General features: G+C 41.4%; 1 protein-coding gene across 2 annotated transcripts in view; it reads right to left on the reverse strand.

Moving 5' to 3' along the window:
- The window catches only part of Shq1 (SHQ1, H/ACA ribonucleoprotein assembly factor), a 105,872-nt gene that overhangs the window by 40,520 nt on the left and 46,826 nt on the right, over positions 1 to 18,526 (reverse strand). For both annotated transcript variants that reach the window (XM_051203468.1, XM_051203469.1), the window contains exon 10: positions 5,069 to 5,189. In XM_051203468.1, the coding sequence (XP_051059425.1) occupies positions 5,069 to 5,189 (121 nt within the window). The remainder of the gene's footprint in view (positions 1 to 5,068; positions 5,190 to 18,526) is intronic.

Raw genomic sequence — 18,526 nt, forward strand, 5'->3', positions numbered from 1 at the left:
GGCTTCAGTGTAGAATTCTACCAGAAATTCAAAAAGAGCTAATACCAATACTCCTCAAATTGTTCCACACAATAGAAGCAGAAGGTTCATTGCCAAATTCTTTTTACAAGGCTACAATTACCTTGGTACCCAAGCCACACAAAGACACAACTAAGACCAATATCCCTCATGAAAATTGATGCAAAAAATACTTAATAAAATACTGGCAAACTGAATCCAAGAACACATCAGAGAAATCATCCATCATGACCAAGTAAGCTTCATCCCAGGGATGCAGGGATGGTTCAACATATGAAGATCTATCAGTGTAATCAATCATATAAACAAACCGAAAAAGAAAAACCACATGATCATCTCATTGGATGCTGAAAAAGCCTTTGACAAAAATCCAACACCCCTTTATGATAAAGGTCTTGGAGAGATCAGGGATAATAGGAACATATCTAAACATAATAAAAGCAATATACAGTAAACCAACAGCCAACATCAAACTAAATGGAGAGAAACTTCCTCTAAACCAGGAATAAGACAAGGCTGTCCACTCTCCATATCTCTTCAATATTGTACTTGAAGTTCTAGCTAGAGCAATAAGACAACAAAAGGAGATCAAGGGGATACAAATTGGAAAGAAAGAAGTCAAACTCTCACTATTTGTAGATGATATGATAGTTTACATACGTGACCCAAAAAAACTCTACCAAGGAACGCCCACAGCTGATAAATACCTTCAGCCAAGTGGCAAGATGCAAGATTTAAAAAAAACAAAAAAAGCAGTAGCCCTATTTATACAGACGATAAAAAAAAAAAAATCAGAGTAACATCTGTTGTTCTTTTGATACAGCTATTGCCTATGAAACACAAACACGAGACTCAGCGCCCACATGAAGTTTATTGATAGAAGGGAAAGAAAGGGGGGTAGCAGGTGGCCAACCGAAAGCAGCAGCAGCAGCAGAGAGAGAGAGAGAGAGAGAGAGAGAGAGAGAGAGAGAGAGAGAGAGGAGCTCTTGGTGTGTTTGCTTTAAAAGAGAAACTTGTGCATGCGTAACTGAGTTCCCTGGCAGCCAGGTAAAGCTTGAGCAGCCAGGTAAGTCATGACATGGCCATGAGTGTCCTACCCATCGTCAGGGGTGGGGTCAGCAGACTGCTGGTTCCCAACAACATCAACCTTTATAATAGCCATTAACAACATAAAGTATCTTGGGGTAACGCTAACCAAACAAGTGAAAGACCTGTATAGCAAGAACTTTTGAGTCTTTCAAGAAAGAAATTAAAGAAGATATCAGAAAAAGGAAAGATCTCCCATGCTCATGGATAGGCAGGATCAACATAGTAAAAATGGCAATCTTGCCAAAATTTTGTTGAGCAATCCCCAACAAAATCCCAGCACAATTCTACACAGACCTTAAAAGAACAATATTCAACTTTATATGGAAAAACAAAAGACCCAGGATAGTCAAAACAACCCTGTACAATAAAGGAACTTCCGGAAGCATCACCATCCCTGACTCTATTATAGAGCTATAGTCCTGAAAACAGCTTGGTATTGGCACAAAAATAGACAGGAAGACCAATGGAATGGAACGGAAGACCCTGATATTAACCCACACACCTACGAACACCTGATTTTTGACAAAGCAGCTAAAAGTATACAATGGAAAAAAGAAAGCATCTTCAACAAATGGTGCTGGCATAACCGGATGCTGGTGTGTAGACTGCAGATAGATCCATATCTATCACCATGCACAAACTTAAGTCCAAATGGATCAAAGACCTCAACATAAATCCAGCCACACTGAATCTCTCAGAAGAGAAAGTGTGAGGTACCCTTGAATGAATTGGTATAGCAGACTGCTTCCTGAACATAACACCAGTAGCACAGACACTGAAATAGACAATTAATAAATGGGACCTCCAAACTGAGAAGCTTCTGAAAGGCAAAGGACACAGTCAACAAGACAAAATGGCAGCCCAGAGAATGGGAAAAGATCTTCACCAACCCCACATCTGACAGAGGGCTAATTTCCAAAATATACAAAGAACTCAAGAAGCTAGTCACCAAAATACCAAATAATCCAATTAAAAAGTGGGGTACAGAACTAAATAGAGAATTCTAAAAGGAGAAATCTAAAATGGCTGAAAGACACTTAAAGTGCTCAACATCTTTAGCCATCAGGGAAATGCAAATCAAAACAACTCTGAGATACCATCTTACTCCTGTCAGAATGGCTGAAATCAAAAACACCAATGACAGTTTATGCTGGAGAGGGATGTGGAGAAAGGGGTACACTCCTCCATTGCTGGTGGGAGTGCAAACTCGTACAGCCACTTTGGAAATCAGTATGGTGGTTCCTCAGGTAAATGGGAATCAGTCTACCTCAAAAGCCAGTAATTTAACTCTTAGATATATACCCAAAAGATACAGAGTCATTCTGTTCAACTATGTTGATAGCAGTATTGTTTGTAATAGCCAGAACCTGGAAGCAACCTAGATGCCCCTCAACTGAAGAAAGGATGGAGAAAATGTGGTACATTTACACAATGGAATACTACTCATCGGGGGAAAAAAAAAAAAAAACAATGGAATCTTCTAATTCGAAAGCAAATAGAACTGGAAGAAACCATCCTGAGTGAGATAACCAGTCACAAAAAGACAAACATGGTAAGTACTCACTCATATATAGATGTTAGACATAAAGCAAAGATCACCAGCCTACAATCCATACTACCAGAGAAACTAAAGGAGGACCCTAAGAGAGACATACATGGTTCCTCATGTATCTTCTGAGCAAATTGGGAGCAGCGAGGAGGGGAGAGGGAGTTAGGAGAAGGAAAAGGAGAGAAGAGGAGGGGAGAGGAGGACATGAGGAAGTAGGAAGATTGAGTCAGGGGAAGAATAGAGGAGAACCATAAAAGAGATACCATAATAGAGAGAGACATTTTAGGTTTAAAAAGAAATCTGGCACTAGGTAAATGTCCAGAGTCCTACAAGGATAACCCCAACTAACAATCTGTGCAATAGTAGAACCTTAAATGCCCTTCACTGATAATGAGATTGATGGCTACCTTATATGACATCCTAGAGCCTTTATCTAGTAGCTGATGGAAACAGAAGCAGAGCTGAACTCCTGGAATCCAGTTGCAGAGAGGAAGAAGTGATGAGCAAAGGGGTCAAGACCAGGCTGGAGAAACCCACAGAAACAGCTGACCTGAACAAGGAGGAACTCATAGGCCCCAGACTTATAGCTGGGAAACCAGCATAAAACTGACCCAGACCCCTGGAAGGTGGGTCTCAGTTAGGAGGCCTGGGCAGTCTATGGGACCTCTGACAGTGTAAACAGGGTGTATCCTGAGTGTACGAATGGACTTTGGGAGCCCATCCCCCATGGAGGGATAATCCTTTAGCCTAGAGACACAGGGGAGGGCCTAGGCCCTACCCCAAATGACTTGACAGACTTTGATGATCCCTCATGGAAGGCCTCACCCTCTCTGGGGAGTGGAGGGGGGCTGGGGGAGTCTGTGGGAGGGGGATGGGAAAATGGGAGGGAGAGGGAACTGGGATCAATATGTAAACTAAGAAAAAAATTCAAAGGAAAAATAAAAGAATAAGTCTGGTGACTCCACAGTAACTTGCATACCTACATCTGTCTATGGAACACAACGTAGTCTTCTCTGTATTTAATGAAGAATGTCACAAGATAGGGGAAGAGCACTCATGAAAATGGGACCCTGGCACAGACCTCAGCACTCATTACATGTTTACAAAATCCCTGCTCTCAGAAAACAAAACAACCCACGCAGAGAGACTGGTTCAATTTAATTATATTAGGAAAACAAAAGTCACAACAGGAAATGCAGCAGGGTATCTGATAAGCTCAATTAGCAGGAAAACCAAATAAAGTGATGATGGCTTGCCATTATGACCTTAGGGGTTAAAGATCTAATTTTCCATCTGGCAATATCTAGATTTCCAACACAGATGCTGATTCCACATGCTATACAGTGTCAGGTATTGTCTGGAGCTATCCTGAGTATCCTCCAGCCAACAGGTAGCCAGGGAGCTTTCACACTGTACTCTAATTTATTTGCTTCCTCATGAGCAGAAATAAGAAATAAATTCCGTATCACGGTTCATTCAAAGAGGTATTAAAAGGCAATTACAGCAGTAACAGAAGCATCTTGCTTCTCTCCCTTCTAGGTCAGTACGTGTTGTGTTCTACAGCACCCAGGAATTGTTCCAATCAAGAGCTCTGTAAGTCTCAACAAACAGCCCCTTGCTGTGCCTGATGAGAAATACATCTATACACTCAAGTCCTTCCTGACATACAAATGTACTGTCTTTTAAAGTTAACAGTCTTTAAAAGTTAACTGACTTTTCTTCCTTGAATGAGGCAAAGCAAACAGTTTTACAAATCAAGAAAATTTTACTAAGCATGTGCTGGAGCCTATTCATAAGTGTTCAGACCCTTTACTACCTATGCTGAAAGACTGTAAAGTTGGATTTTCTTATACTTTGAAACATAAACTTGCTAAGTCAGGGGTCAATGGACAAAGGCAAAGCTCTTGTTTGCATTGGATTTAAATCTTGTGACTTTTACACACATAAATGTCAGTGTGCATGCATGCACAGTGCACCATAGGTATAGGTCTAGGTACTTGGTCTTGAGATTTCCATTCAGAAGGGAGGTTAGTAATTCTATGTGTACATCATTTGGGTTTGAATCTAGAAGGCCCCACAGTTTCATTTATCTGAGTGCAAACCAATCTCTTCCGATTAAATTTTTATCCACCAACACCTCTTCCTAAACAATTCACCAAGCTGCCTATATTAATGAAGCATGCCCTCCTCCTTCCCTCCGTCCCCCTCTCTTTAAGACAGCCTTTCTATGTAGCCCAGGTGAGTTCCAAATGCCCCTACATAGAATCCAGCTGTTTCTAAAGTGTTCAGTAGCTATATGGTTTTCTCTCACATTAAGACTTAACTCTCCAGGCATTTCATTTTCGTCCTCCCAATTAAGTGGCATTTTACAAATGTAAACATGTACAAACTGTCCACGGATACAAAACTTACTTGGCCTTCTGAATCCACACACAGTAGTCTGAGATGTAGAGATCATTCAAAATGTATGCTGGGTCATTTTCCTGAAAGATTTTGTGAATATCCAGGAGACACTTTAAAACTGCACTTTTACCTGAAGAAAAAATTTTAAAACATCCAGTCAACTTTTGGGGGGGGGGGTAATCTTATTTCTTAACAAAGAAATTACGATCTTGAGAGGTAACTAGTGAACCATCTCTCCAGCCCCTTACTTTTTATTTTTGAAAGTTTTACTAAGGTACCCAGGCTGTCCTTGATCTTGTGATCCACCTGCCTATCTGCTGAGTATCTAGGGTTACATGCCTGTACTGCCACCTGGCTTGAAAGCACACTTTGAAAGAGAGAGAACTTGTTTTTTAAGTGGTCGTGCCCAATACCTAGAAGAGATCAGTACATCAGCAGGTTCCACTTGCAGCATCCTGAAGTGTATGCATGGCTTATGATCACTCAGCTTCTTTCCCTGCTGCTTCTTTAACTGGTACAAAAATCTCCATCCTGTCCCCTTGGAAATGCCTTATTCCTGCCCTCTCCCTCAGCCACCAGAGTCCGCATCCTTTCATGCATCCATCATCTTGTGTGCAGAGTCAAGAATTCTTCCCCATCTTTGGTTCTAGTCTCTCCAATTGGTCACACATTCTGTGGTGTGTTGTCTATCCCCACCCTGCATGTGCTTTCAACCCTATGGTGTTCTCTGATGTGTTCCTCTTTACTTTTCCACTTGACATATGTAGTGAGATATTCACTTTGTCTGCTTCTGTGGCACTGACCATGCCTGTTGTGGGGTGGAGCCAGGGGCGAAAGTGAACTAGAGAACTAGGTCTGAGGAGGAGCCGGGGACACTCTCTTGCTGGAGAGGAGAGCATCTGATGGAGCCTGCTGGTGTTCATCTGACTAAGTTGTAAGTTATTTCTCCCTGAATAAATATCTGTACGGCCTATTTGTTTATCCTGATCCTTATTAAACCATGATAGACATAGCCTGTTGACAAGTTCTAGCAAGTCTTAGGTCCCTTCAGCAAACCCTCAGCTCAGGTCCCTTTACTAAGCCCTGCAAAGGGAATAAAAAGGAGAGCCAGGAGATCCTCCCTGTAACCTCCGCTCACTTCACAAGGGAACCCAAGGCTCCAGGATGTAAGAGTCACAGACCACCCACTGCCACACTACCACTACACTCTTGGGTCATGCGGTCATATCACATTTTATTGTCCAAGAGCTAAGTCCTTGAAAACACAGGCCAGGCCTTTCCAAAAAGTGGTAACTATGCAGCATCCTCATATGCATACAGGAAGAATACCATGAAGTTCCATTGCTAGCCTACTAAGTGAGAGAAATGTCTACTACTTGGCAAGCTCAGACCTACAACTCCACAAGTTCATCCAGGTAAGTCAAGGGCAGTACTTATTGTGATTAGGATGGACACTTCCACTACCTGCCTATTTTGAATATGAAGTAGATAATATGGAAGGCAGAGTTTCAAGAAAAGAGGAAATACAGAGTAAATATCCCCAGTGAAACCAGAGTGTCACCAAAAACAAAAGCAAAACAAACCCAAAGGTGAGCTGAACCTGGATGAATGGTTGGGACAGCTCCAACTGTCAAAGGGACAGAGATGTCACACTAGGCACACACTAACTGGTTCCCTCTTGATTTCTCTATTTTGGTGGAGAGGATACAGCAGGAAGGTGTTACGATCTGTGATACCAACTGTCCTAGCTTGTTTTCCGTTGCTGTGATAATGACATGGTGGAGGTAGGGAGGAGGGAGGTTTATTTGGCTTACACTTCTACATCACACCACAGTCCATCGCCAAAGGAAGCCAGGGCAGGGGCTCAAGGCAGGACCCTGGAGACAGGAACTGAAGCAGAACCATAAAGGAACACCGCAACTTACAGGCTTGCTCAGCCTGAGTCTCAGTTAGGGCTTTTATTGCTGCAAACATCCTGACCAAAAGGCAAGTTGGGGATGGAAGTGTTTATTTGGCTTACACTTCAGCATTACTGTTCATCACTGAAGGAAGTCAGGATAGGAACCAAACAGGACAGGATTTCAGAGGCAGGAACTGATGCAGAGGCCATGCAGGGGTGGTGGCTTGCTCAGCTCACCCAAAGATGCAGCCCAGGGATGGTACCCCACACCATGGGCTGGGCCTGCCCCCACTGATCAGTAATTGAGAAAATGCCTTACAGCTGGATCTCATGGAGGCATTTCCTCAACTGAGACTCCCTCCCTCCTCTGATGACTCTAACTTAAATCAAGCTTAAAAAAAACAAAAAACAAAACAAAAAAAAAAAAAAAAAAAAAAAAAACTAAAAAAACAGCCAGTATAGTTTGTTTTCTTATAAAACCCAGGACCACCTGCCCAGTGGTGGCACCATCCATAGTGAGCTGAGACTTCCCCCATCCATCATTAATCAAGAAATCTTTCCCATAGACTTTCCTACATGCTAATCTGAAGGAGGCAATTCCTCAATTGCCCTTCCTTCCTCCCAGATGACTCTACAGGTGTCAGACTGACAAAGACCTAACCAGAACCCTGGCTGGCTGGCTGGCTGGCTGGCTGGCTGGCTGTAAAGAGTTTCAAGTAGCAATCACAGGATTTGCCACAAAGCTATTCACTTGTAACTTAAGTCTGCTTCTGTACAGTGTGACAGCTCCAGAACACTCCCTGCCAGGATCTTGTACCTTCTTAATATAAGCAGATGAACAAAAATCACAGAGTTTAGGGTGGTAGAGAGAGTACTGGCCCGTTCACTGAATCAACAGGGTGAGCCCACTGTGTGCCTAGTACTTACTGGTCTAGATGGAGGAACAGTTATTCATTCTTTACACCTCTTCTTTTTCAAAATGTCCACCAGATATGTGCAATTTATTCAGCAAAAACCGGGAAACTCACTACTACAGAGCTCTTAAGTACTGAGGAAGAATTTACACACATTTTGATTCATATGTATTTAAGCAACTGAGAAGCAATCCTCAGATGAAGTTTTAAAGCAATCACATGCAAAGGAGCTTGGGGAAATGGGAGTAATAAGCTCTTTTACAAAGCTGTGTCTCAACAAGCCTACCAAAACTAGTTTCAGAGAATTCTACGTCATAGCATGGTAAAAGATAACCAGGCTGGTGGCAGTTAACAATCTAAGAGAAGCACATGAAAATAACCCTCCCTCCAACCTGCTATTGACATCTGCAGCCAGCAGTGAGCTAGCAGCCAGCTTCCCCAGGGCAAACACAGCATCACAGCTCAGGTATTTACATGCAGGTGGCCAGCTGGGGTTTTTAACATCTCTTTTGTACCGAATGCTCTTTCTGTCACGTCCTCAGCTACTTATTCAGCAGCTATCCACAAAAGAAAAGGCTGTCACATGGCTGGTGACCAGAAGCTTACCTAGCCACACAGTCCCTGCCTCCTGTGGGGCTTTTACACAGTTGTGGTCTTGTCATACATCCTATGAGCATTAAAAAGCTGTGCAGGCCTAAAGCTAAGATAATTATTTAGGCTCAAAGGCACTGCAGAAAAGTGACCAGTTTTCAAGCAGTTCACTGCCTGCTCCAGAGTATAAAAACAAAGGTACTTTTTGCACAGTAACCACGGTAACTATTTTCACTACAGGAAGGAGCTAGCAGCATTCCCAGGATGTCAAATGGCCCCAAATTCAAGAGATTCTCTAGGACTGATTGGCTGGATAAGCCAACCCTGTTCAAGTAAGAATGTTCTCCAGGAATCTAGGGTCTCCTATTCACCTATGAAGGCACCAGGAACTAGTGTTCTGGGATTATAAATGACAAACACCATGAATGTTTTATTTCACTGGAATGACTGTCTAATGACAGGAACAATGACAACATAAATATGGAGGACAACAATAAGTGGGTAGCCAGTAAACACGATTTAACATGTTCTCTGGCTTTCCCTCCTATTAGCAGACCAGGTTGGGCAATAATCTCTCAGTGGCAGACCAACTTGTGGTTGAAGGCATTTAAGAAATTGGTTCCACCCCTAGAAGGATCAGAGTAGGAGATGCTTTTGCTGGTTAAATGACAGAACAGGAATAATAACGTAAGTTGCTATCTATACCTAAGATCTCTATTTCTTTTCAGTGGGCAGCTACAGCTTTCTGGGTTTCTGGCTCTGATCTATGCAGGTGCAGGTCAACCTGCACTGTTATAGACCTCTTTGTTCTCCAGGAAACATCTTCCTTGGTTTTTGAAACACTATCTTTTTAGCTGCTCAGCGAGTAGCCCAGGCTGGCCAAAGAGTGGAGAGCCAGGAATGAACATTAAGTAGCTGCTGTCACTCTATTTCATTCTCTGGAGGCAGGGTCTCTCACTGAACCTGGCAGCTAAGCCCTGGCTTTTTATATGTGTGCCAGGCATTTAAACACAGGTCTTCATACAGCTGCCTCCTTTATGCTTTAAACTGCACAAAACAAGAAGTCAAGGAAGGGATAGAAGACTCTAAGTCTTGACAGAAAGGCTTCCTCTTCATTATTTATAAAACATAGCAGAATAAAAGCAACAGTATTTATCATCTGTAAACATAATTTAGCAGATACAGGGGTAAACTTCTTAGAGTCTGGTGAGACAATATTATCAGAAGAGATATCGTAGCAATTATTTTAACATTAATTTCCATAGCTCATTTGAGCCTAAAAAGGGAGGGGGCAGAAACAATCAAATCAATCAAAATTAAGAGAACCAAAATGAGGTGATCTGCTTCATGATCAAGCCCTGTTAAGATGTAGAATAAAGTTAAGTCCCTATCAACAAAATGCTTCTCAGCCTAATAAGTCTTTCACATCCTCAAATTCCACTTAAAGTTTCTGCATTGTAGGAAGCACATACTTAAAACAATGAGTTCTTCTCTTAAGTAGAGTATGGGTCAGTTTAAAACAAAATAAAACTATTCTTTGCTACTACAGTTACTCATAGTATCCATATATCCACAAACAGAATTAACTTTATAAGTGGTCCTGCCACTTATAGTTTCAATCTAGCAACTAATTTTCCATTCAAGATCAATTCAGACATTCCTTTTTCTGGAAACAAAGTTCTAGCACTCCCCCAGGCCCACTTCAGGTACACTCACAATGCCTGGCAAGCCTCTCTATTACATAAGGTAGGGCCAACACCTACGTCACATCACTAACCCTGCAATAGGCACTTCATTTTTTGTTTGTTTGTTTGTTCCACAAATAATAAGTGAATGCTTTTGCATTTGAAAATAAGTGATGGGAGATGTCATTCTGTAAATATGTTTCTCATACTGGTTAATGAATAAAGCACTGTTGGCCAATAGGAAAGCAAGATAGGCGGAACTAGGAGACAAGGAAGAAAGAGGAAGTAGTAAGGAGGAGTCAAGATGGAAAGTCTGGAGAGAGCAGGATGCAAGCCGGCTCTCCGGTAAGATAGACCACGTGGAAATACATAGGTTAACAGAAATGGGTTAATACTTAAGACAGAGCTAGCTGATAAGAAACAAGTAACTGGCCAACAGCATTGTATCAAATACAGAATCTCTATGTATTATTTGGGGTTGGTGCGGCGGCAGGACAAGGCTAGCGGTGGGCAGAAAAACCAACTCCTTACATATGGAGCCTCAACATGGCTAATAAGAACTTCCATTTAAAACTTAACAGAAGCTTTAAAAAAAAAAAAAAAAAAAAAAAAAAAACAGATAAAAGCAAGGCTTCTTGGTAGCAGCATTTTCCTCGGTTGGGTTCTGTTTTGCTAAAGGCAGAGATTTGCATGTCTCCTTTAAGGGAGATTTCCTGACTCAGCATAAGTGGCAAAAAACTGCAAGGCCTTTAAGAAACTCAGCTAACAATCATTGGTGTGTATGAGAGCTAGCAATGGCAGTGACCACATCTCCAAGCTGGCAGCATACTGCTAGATGGCAGCGCAGACCAAGGCAGTGAGCACAGCTCTCAGTGCTGGCGGTAAAATAGCTGCCGCCATCTTGGATAGACTGTGGCTAACACAGCTATGACTTTCATTTTAACAATGTTGTTGTTTACCAGATAAAAGACTAGTGACGAGAAAAAGATAAAGATGTACAGTAAAGACAGATTCACATTAAGAAAACGTGCTAAAGGTTTACAGTGTGTTCTAAAATATAGTAGGCTTGGGAGAGAAAAAAAAAAATAAAATGGTTTTTAAAAGACAGAAAACAGCTGGGAGTGGTGGCACATGCCTTTAATCCCAGCACTCAGGAGACAGAGGCAAGCAGATCTCTGTGATTGCAAAGTAAACCTAGTATGCAAAGTGAATTCCAGGACAGATAAAAGTCTCAAAAAAATGAAAAAGTAAAAAGTAAAAGAAACAGAGTAATAAAAAAGCCACGTAAAGATGGAAAGCACAGAAAAACTGTGGATACTATACACTATTCTGTTGTCTTTAAATTGTTTGACTGCTGAGGAAATAACAACTGATAAAAGAAATACTGCTGGATTAACTCAATTCATATATTTTAAAAATGCTTTGACTCCAAAATTTAAGTCTAAGGACAAGTTACTGGGGAAAAGGATTTCTATTTTTGTTTCCACAGAAAATGAAAAGCTGTGGATTCCTTCCAGACTAATGTGGTTTGATCAAGCCAGACCCCCTGAAACAATGTCCCAGGTGATCCAACATTCAAAACAGTTGGGACAAGCTAGCCTTGCAGACTACAGCCAGGATTTCTGCATCTTCTTAGGATCCCCATGACAGCACCCCCTATCAGCAGGAAGTAGTTTGGAAAGAACAACGCCCAAATTCCCAAATATTGTTTATAAATGTTTTCATTTAAATGGGGTTGGTTATAAATGGTTAATGACCACAACCAATCTTTTTAAAGGTAAAAAGGGGATTATGGTATAGATATGAATACTTTGTTTTGGAATGGATTTTCATTTATTGATACAATTTAAGGTCAATTTTGTGATGTGTACATTTCTCCTCTTGTTTAGGTATTGTGATTATATAGCTCATTTAAAAAATGTAATGTATAATATAGTTCAGATTTTAGATAGTTACTTATAATAGTAAAAACATAGCTAGGTGAGTTAGGATTTCTAATATGTAGAGATGTATTTGAGATGAATGGGCATTCTTCAAACCTTTCAAAGACCTATAGAATATGGCATTTAAAATGGTTTAGGTTTTTTCTTGACAGTGAGACATAAATGCTTCTGGCAACACCACCTGCGCCAGAAAGGAAGATGGAAGATGGACATCGAAGAAATACGTTATGAAGTTACTTCCAACATGGCAAGACTAGCCATTTGGACAAGATACTGCTTTTGTCTGGACTGTTTGACTTTGTGCTGTATAAACTGGACATGAAGGACCCACAGGAAAGTGACTGCTGATTCAAGATGCTACAGAGTTCCTGCTTCGTGAAAGAGTCTGCCAGACAATCTGCAGGACACAGAGAAAAATGACTGACAAACTGCAAATACAAGAAGACAGTTTAAAGTTTCCTGCTTTGCTGAAAAGTCTGCCAGACACACTATGGCCTATGGGTTGAAGATGGAAGATTACAGAAGAACTTCGGGTGACTGACCAGGCAGTGAGTTGTCACTGTCATTTCTAGAGTTTATATACTACCCTTCTGGGGTCTTTGAAGGAATTGAAGACAGATAGTTATGGGTATAGTTTTCCTTAGTTAGGATTAAAGATAAGTTACATAGACTTTAGACACACAAAGATAGAATAGATGATGGAATATTTTCTTTAAATCTTACTAAATGTTAATGGACTAAATATTGTTAACTGTGATTCTTATTTGATAACTGTTGTATGATATATTTTGCTATGTTAAGGTTAAAACCCTTCTTTTTATTTTTAGACAGAAAAGAGGAGATGATGGGAGATGTCATTCTGTAAATATGTTTCTCATACTGGTTAATGAATAAAGCACTGTTGGCCAATAGGAAAGCAAGATAGGCGGGACTAGGAGACAAGGAGGAGAGAGGAAGTAGTGAGGAGGAGTCAAGATGGAAGACAGAAAGAGCAGAATGCCGGCGGCCTCTCTCTCCGGTAAGATAAGACCACGTGGAAGTACTTAGATTAACAGAAATGGATTAATAATTAAGACAGAGCTAGCCGATAAGAAACTAGTACCTAGCCAACAGCATTATATCAAATACAGAGTCTCTCTCTGTGTGTTAATTGGGGCTGGTGCGGCGGTGGGACAAGGCCAGTGGTGGGCAGAAAAACCAACTCCTTACAAATAAGTATGTCTGACTCTTAGCCACTATGCCATAAACAATGTCTGACTTCATCAACTTGCATGGAGAACGCCTAGGCAGGAAAGGATGTGACTTTTCATCTTTCATTCTCTGGACTGGTACAACATCCAGAAAATTATACGTTCCTGTTCAATAAAAGATACACTCTGGAGTGGATAGAAGCTAACATTTACATCCCTGTTCAGACTGTTTGGTTAACACGTAGAATGGTAGGTAACACCTCTGGGGTCTGTGAACTTACTGCAAGCTACTGTATTATTACAGGCATGGTGCTCACACCTGTAATTCTAGCATGGGAAGATTATCTCCAGTTTAAATTGAGCTTGGGTAACAGTGAGCCAATCTGGGATACAGAAAGAAACCTTGTCTCAAAACAAAAACAAAGAAATTATTAGAAACAAACAGGAAAAAAAAAATCACCTGGTCATAACAATCATGCAACATTCCCTCCATGAGGGAAGGAGAAGGCCTATTGGACTCAGAAAGCTCCTGAGTTACATTCACAAGATCTCTAAGGTTATAAAAGGCAATAAGCAGTTTCTAGGGAGAGAGGACTCAAGGACCAGTCAAGCTCCTACAAATTGTTCTGGGAGCTATAGGGATGCAGCTTTGTGAGTCATCACTGATGCTAAGGTGGGCTTCTTGGAGATGGAGCTTCCTTTTGAGTCTCCATGATCCTGTGAGTAAACCCTTACCTATACTCCTATAAGCAACCTGAGTAAATGCACTGCTTTACTACACTGGGCATGAAGGGAAGTATTCTTTTGGCCCATCGTTGGTACCCTATCCAGGGTGAACAGAAGTCTGTTCATGGCTCCCCAGGAAGAGTCACACAACAGAACTGATACCCAAACAGGACCAATAGAACTGGCAATGAAGAAGGGAGAAGTGACTGCTCATTCCTTGCAACAGGTACTGAGATAGGCAACTGAGGCTGATCTGTGTGAGGATGGGGCACTCCTCTATCAGCAATCCTGACAGAACTACTCCCCCCTTCCCCCCCCCCCCCGTAGTTATGGGATGATGTGCCTCCTTGCTATCTGGTGGCTACATACTATGTAAGACATGACAGGACATCTAAGAGTAGAGCATCCCTGGGGATAATCTCCAGGTGGCCATCTTCTTCTACTTGAGATGGGTAGCATGCTTCCTTGAATAAAGGAGTTCATCCTGTGAAATGGTAATATCCCAAACATGATAAAAGAACTTGCCTATATAAAGGAGGAATTATGAGAAAAAGGCATGCAGATGCTACCCACTGGCAGAAAAGTAGGAAAAAAGAAAAAGGTGAGATGGAGGAATTGGCTTTCCATTTATCACAGCTGGAAGGATGTAATAAAATGAAAGTATAAGCTAGATCTGTGTCAAAGAGCCCTTCTTTGGTTCCAAAAACTAGAACCCAGGGAAGAATCAGTGAGGCAGGACAGAGCAAAGTAGAAGTGCTACAAAATACTTTTCAAATCCCACCTTTAACACAATGGAAGGAAAAGCCCATGATTCAATATGCAGATAGAGACTCTAAACATCAGGACACAAAATTATAATCAGAGAATACTCTGTACTTGAACTAATTGGGAAAAACTCTTAATTGAGAAACGAAGAACCCCTTGACAGCCTGGCTTTCTGAGGCTGGGAAAAGGGGGGACGTATGGGACCAGTCTGAGTACCACGAGGCAGAGAAAATAAGTGTGGTAGTTTGAATGAGAACGGCCCCATAGGCTCATATATTTGAAAAGTTGGTCTCCAGTTGGTAGAACTATTTGGGAAGGATTAAGAGGTGTGGCCTAGTTGGAGGGGATGTATCACTGGGGAGTAGGGGTGGGTCTGGAGGCTTCAAAGACTTACACCATTCCCAGTTACCATTTTCTGCTTCCTGTTCGTGGATCAGGTTGTGAGCTTTCAGGTATTATGCCAGTACCATGCCTGTTTGCCACCATGTTTCCCACCATAATGGTAACAGATGCTAACCCTCTGCAACTGTGAGCCCCAAATGAAATGCTTTCTTTTCTAAGTTGTCTTGGTCATGGTGTCTTATTATAGCAACAGAAAAATAATCAAGATACTAAGTAATATAATTACTCATCTTTCCCTGAGACAGAGGCTTAGAGCCTGAAGCAATGCAAATAACAGTATCCATAGACTGGCATGGGTATCATTGGCTTCACCTGCTTAGGTCTCCATGAATTTCAATAAGACAACAAAAGGCAGGCATCACAGAATAAGCTCTGTGTAAAAGAAACAGTATTTGATCATCAGTGCACCTGATAGGACTGTGCTCACAGCAGAGTTAAGAAAGAAGCTGAGACTCTGGAGAGATGGCTCAGTGGTTAAGAGCACATGCTGCTCTTGCAGAGACCCCGGTTGGATTCCCAGCACTCACACTAAGGGGTTCATAATCACCTGAAACCCCTGCCTCGGAGGATCCGAAGCCTCTGGCCAAAATGAGTACTTGTACTCATGTGCATGTATCTATACATGAACACATATTTAAAAATATATCAAAAGAAAGAAAAGGGAGTGGGGAGAAGTCAAAGGCTGACTCAGCAAGGACTTCGTTCTAGTGGTGTTGCTGAGCCCTAAGGTGGGACACAATCCTTGTGATGTAGAAGCTCCAGCAGACCTGGATAACTTCAACTGGCAATGTAAGGCAGGTGTGTAAAGAGCAAAAGCAATCAAGAGAGAGGAAAAGGTCAAAGCAGACAGGAGTCTGTGCAGATTGCTAATGGCAAATGTGTCAAGATTTGTGTGGAGCAGAGTTCCTAAGGAGAAAATGACCAGAAAGACAAAGGCTGAGCCAGTGAACTTCTGAAGCCTTTAAAGCCTGGACACAGTTCTGGGAAGACATAACAGCAACACGGGTGAAAAAGATAAAGCTTATCTTGGAGTGGGCAATTCAAAGTCCAGAATACACAGTGTGCATTTCTGCCCTGCCAAGAAATTTTACTGGCAGTGGCGACAGTTCATGACCTAGAGCCCCTTTTTCACAGCCAGGTGAGATTGATGAACAGGAAAGTGCCACAGTGGTAGCCCACAGCCTGTCAGAACCTGAGAGCCAACTCTAGTGCTTACCACTGGCTACAGCAAAACCCTGCTCCCTCCTGGCCTTGTTGCTAAACTGAGCAGGACAAGCTGGCCCCACAAAGATCACTGGAATAGAGATGCATGGCAGCTATAGCCACAGCAGCAGTTTCAGAAGCACCCCAAGATGACAAAACCTACAAATCTATCTCATGGAGAACAAATACAGATTAGAGAAGGCTAAATGGAGAAGTGTCTGCGTACATTCCACTGTACTCAACACTGACCTTACTTGAATGTATTCAAAAGAATTGCTAGCACACATGCATTTCTGAATGAATGTAGGTCAGAGGTCGATGTTGGGTATCATCCTCACTCACTTCTCAACCCACCAAAATTAGAGTTCACTGATCAGCTAGATTAGCTAACCAGCATGTCCTGGTTCCACTTCCAAGCATTGGAAAAAGTGTACAATAGTATGTGCCCAGATTTTTCCATCATACTAGGAATCTGGACTCAGGTCCCTATGCCAACATAACAAGCACTTAACTGAGCCCTCAAAATATGCATAAGATAATTATGTACTATACAAGACTTTACTAAGATTTCTCTTTTTATACCCCCTTAGAGAATATAAGGTAGACCTTCAAATATCCTTACAAACCTCTGTTAAAAGGCTTGATTATCTCCCTTTTTTAAAAAAAAAATGGGGGGAGGCTTAATTATATAATGCTACACTATCCCTTGAGTGTCTTACAGATTTAAACAGCATCTGGAATAACAATAAAAGTAAGAGTTCAAGAGTTTGAACAAAGGCATCACACAGAGGTGGAAAAAGGCACTCACAGAAGTCATAATGTTAGATGACAATCCTGGTAGGGATAGGTTACGATTCTTATGAGGTAGCCAAGGAGGTTCCTGAGGCCTCACAATTGCCACTACTGTTGATTGCATGCCAAAACTAGATGGTACGTCTCCATTGTTACAAGAAACCACATACTTTGGCAGCAGGACATGTAGAAGTAAAGCTAGGATACTGGCTGGTTTTCATAGTGCAGGCTTCATGGGCAGAACTGTCACCCACAGTCCTGTTTGGTTAAGGACACCTCATGTCCACTAAAACAATAGTAGTATGACTGTTACAGGTGCCATTAACTGGTTGCTTATTGAATTTAATGTCCTCTCTGTAGGAGGGAACTCATGTTGGGCATAGTAAATTAGAGCAAAGACCTATGGCTGGACTCCAGCAGGAAGCAACTGCTACTGTTTATTACTAAACAGGTATCTTGTGCCCATCAAACTGCCTTCTGAATTTGTGTTCACACCCATAAACTACTATTGCATTCTCTACTATGAAGGGGAACTTTTCTTTTGCAATGGATAGTGGTATATAGAGTCTTATTATAAGTGCAGGGAACTCCAAGAACACTACTCATGCTGAGTTGGGCTTCTTGGTGAACCCACTGCCTTTATTCACCAATGTTCATGTAAGTAGACTCTCCCCAATGATCCTTTAAGTAATTCCAATAAGGTCACTGATACACTAAACTAGACTTGGGTAGAACTGTTGTTTTGGTCTGCTGTCAGTGACTCCCTGGAAAAGGTTACCCAATAACATATAACTTGTTTCCAACTTCTCTTATGACATCTGCTACCTGAAACTTTCCCTTTCGCACCGTTACAAAATGGAGGTTGCTTTTCAATTTTTAACATCCCTTAATCAGAGTCTGTCAAAGCATCAGATGTTTCAATCTCTAAGCACACAGTCAGATGTCATCAAAATTACTTGATGGTTGCATAACTGATTCTCACTCATTTAGACAGTTTAAGAAAGCGACATTTAAAATCCCATTTGCAAAGTTAAGTAAAAAGTGGACAACTTAAGAAGCCAAGGACATATAGATTCTTGCAACCCACACTTAAAACATATAATGGAAACTTTGAAAATATTTTAGCACAATTTTGACTTTATAATTTCATCCTAATAATATGCTGTATGTTTATTTCCATGTCCAACTAAAACAGCTATTTGAATTGGTACTATTAGATTTAACTTTTCCATCAGATACTACTTAATAAGTTCTGACATATCTTCAGGATCTGTTTTAGCTTCAAATTGGGAGAGCAGCTATAAGAAGCCAGAAAGAAATGTGAGTATACACAGGAGGAAAGAGCTAGCAGCTACT

The sequence above is a fragment of the Phodopus roborovskii genome, unplaced genomic scaffold (genome assembly GCF_943737965.1).
Source record: "Phodopus roborovskii unplaced genomic scaffold, PHOROB, whole genome shotgun sequence".
NCBI lineage: Eukaryota > Metazoa > Chordata > Mammalia > Rodentia > Cricetidae > Phodopus > Phodopus roborovskii.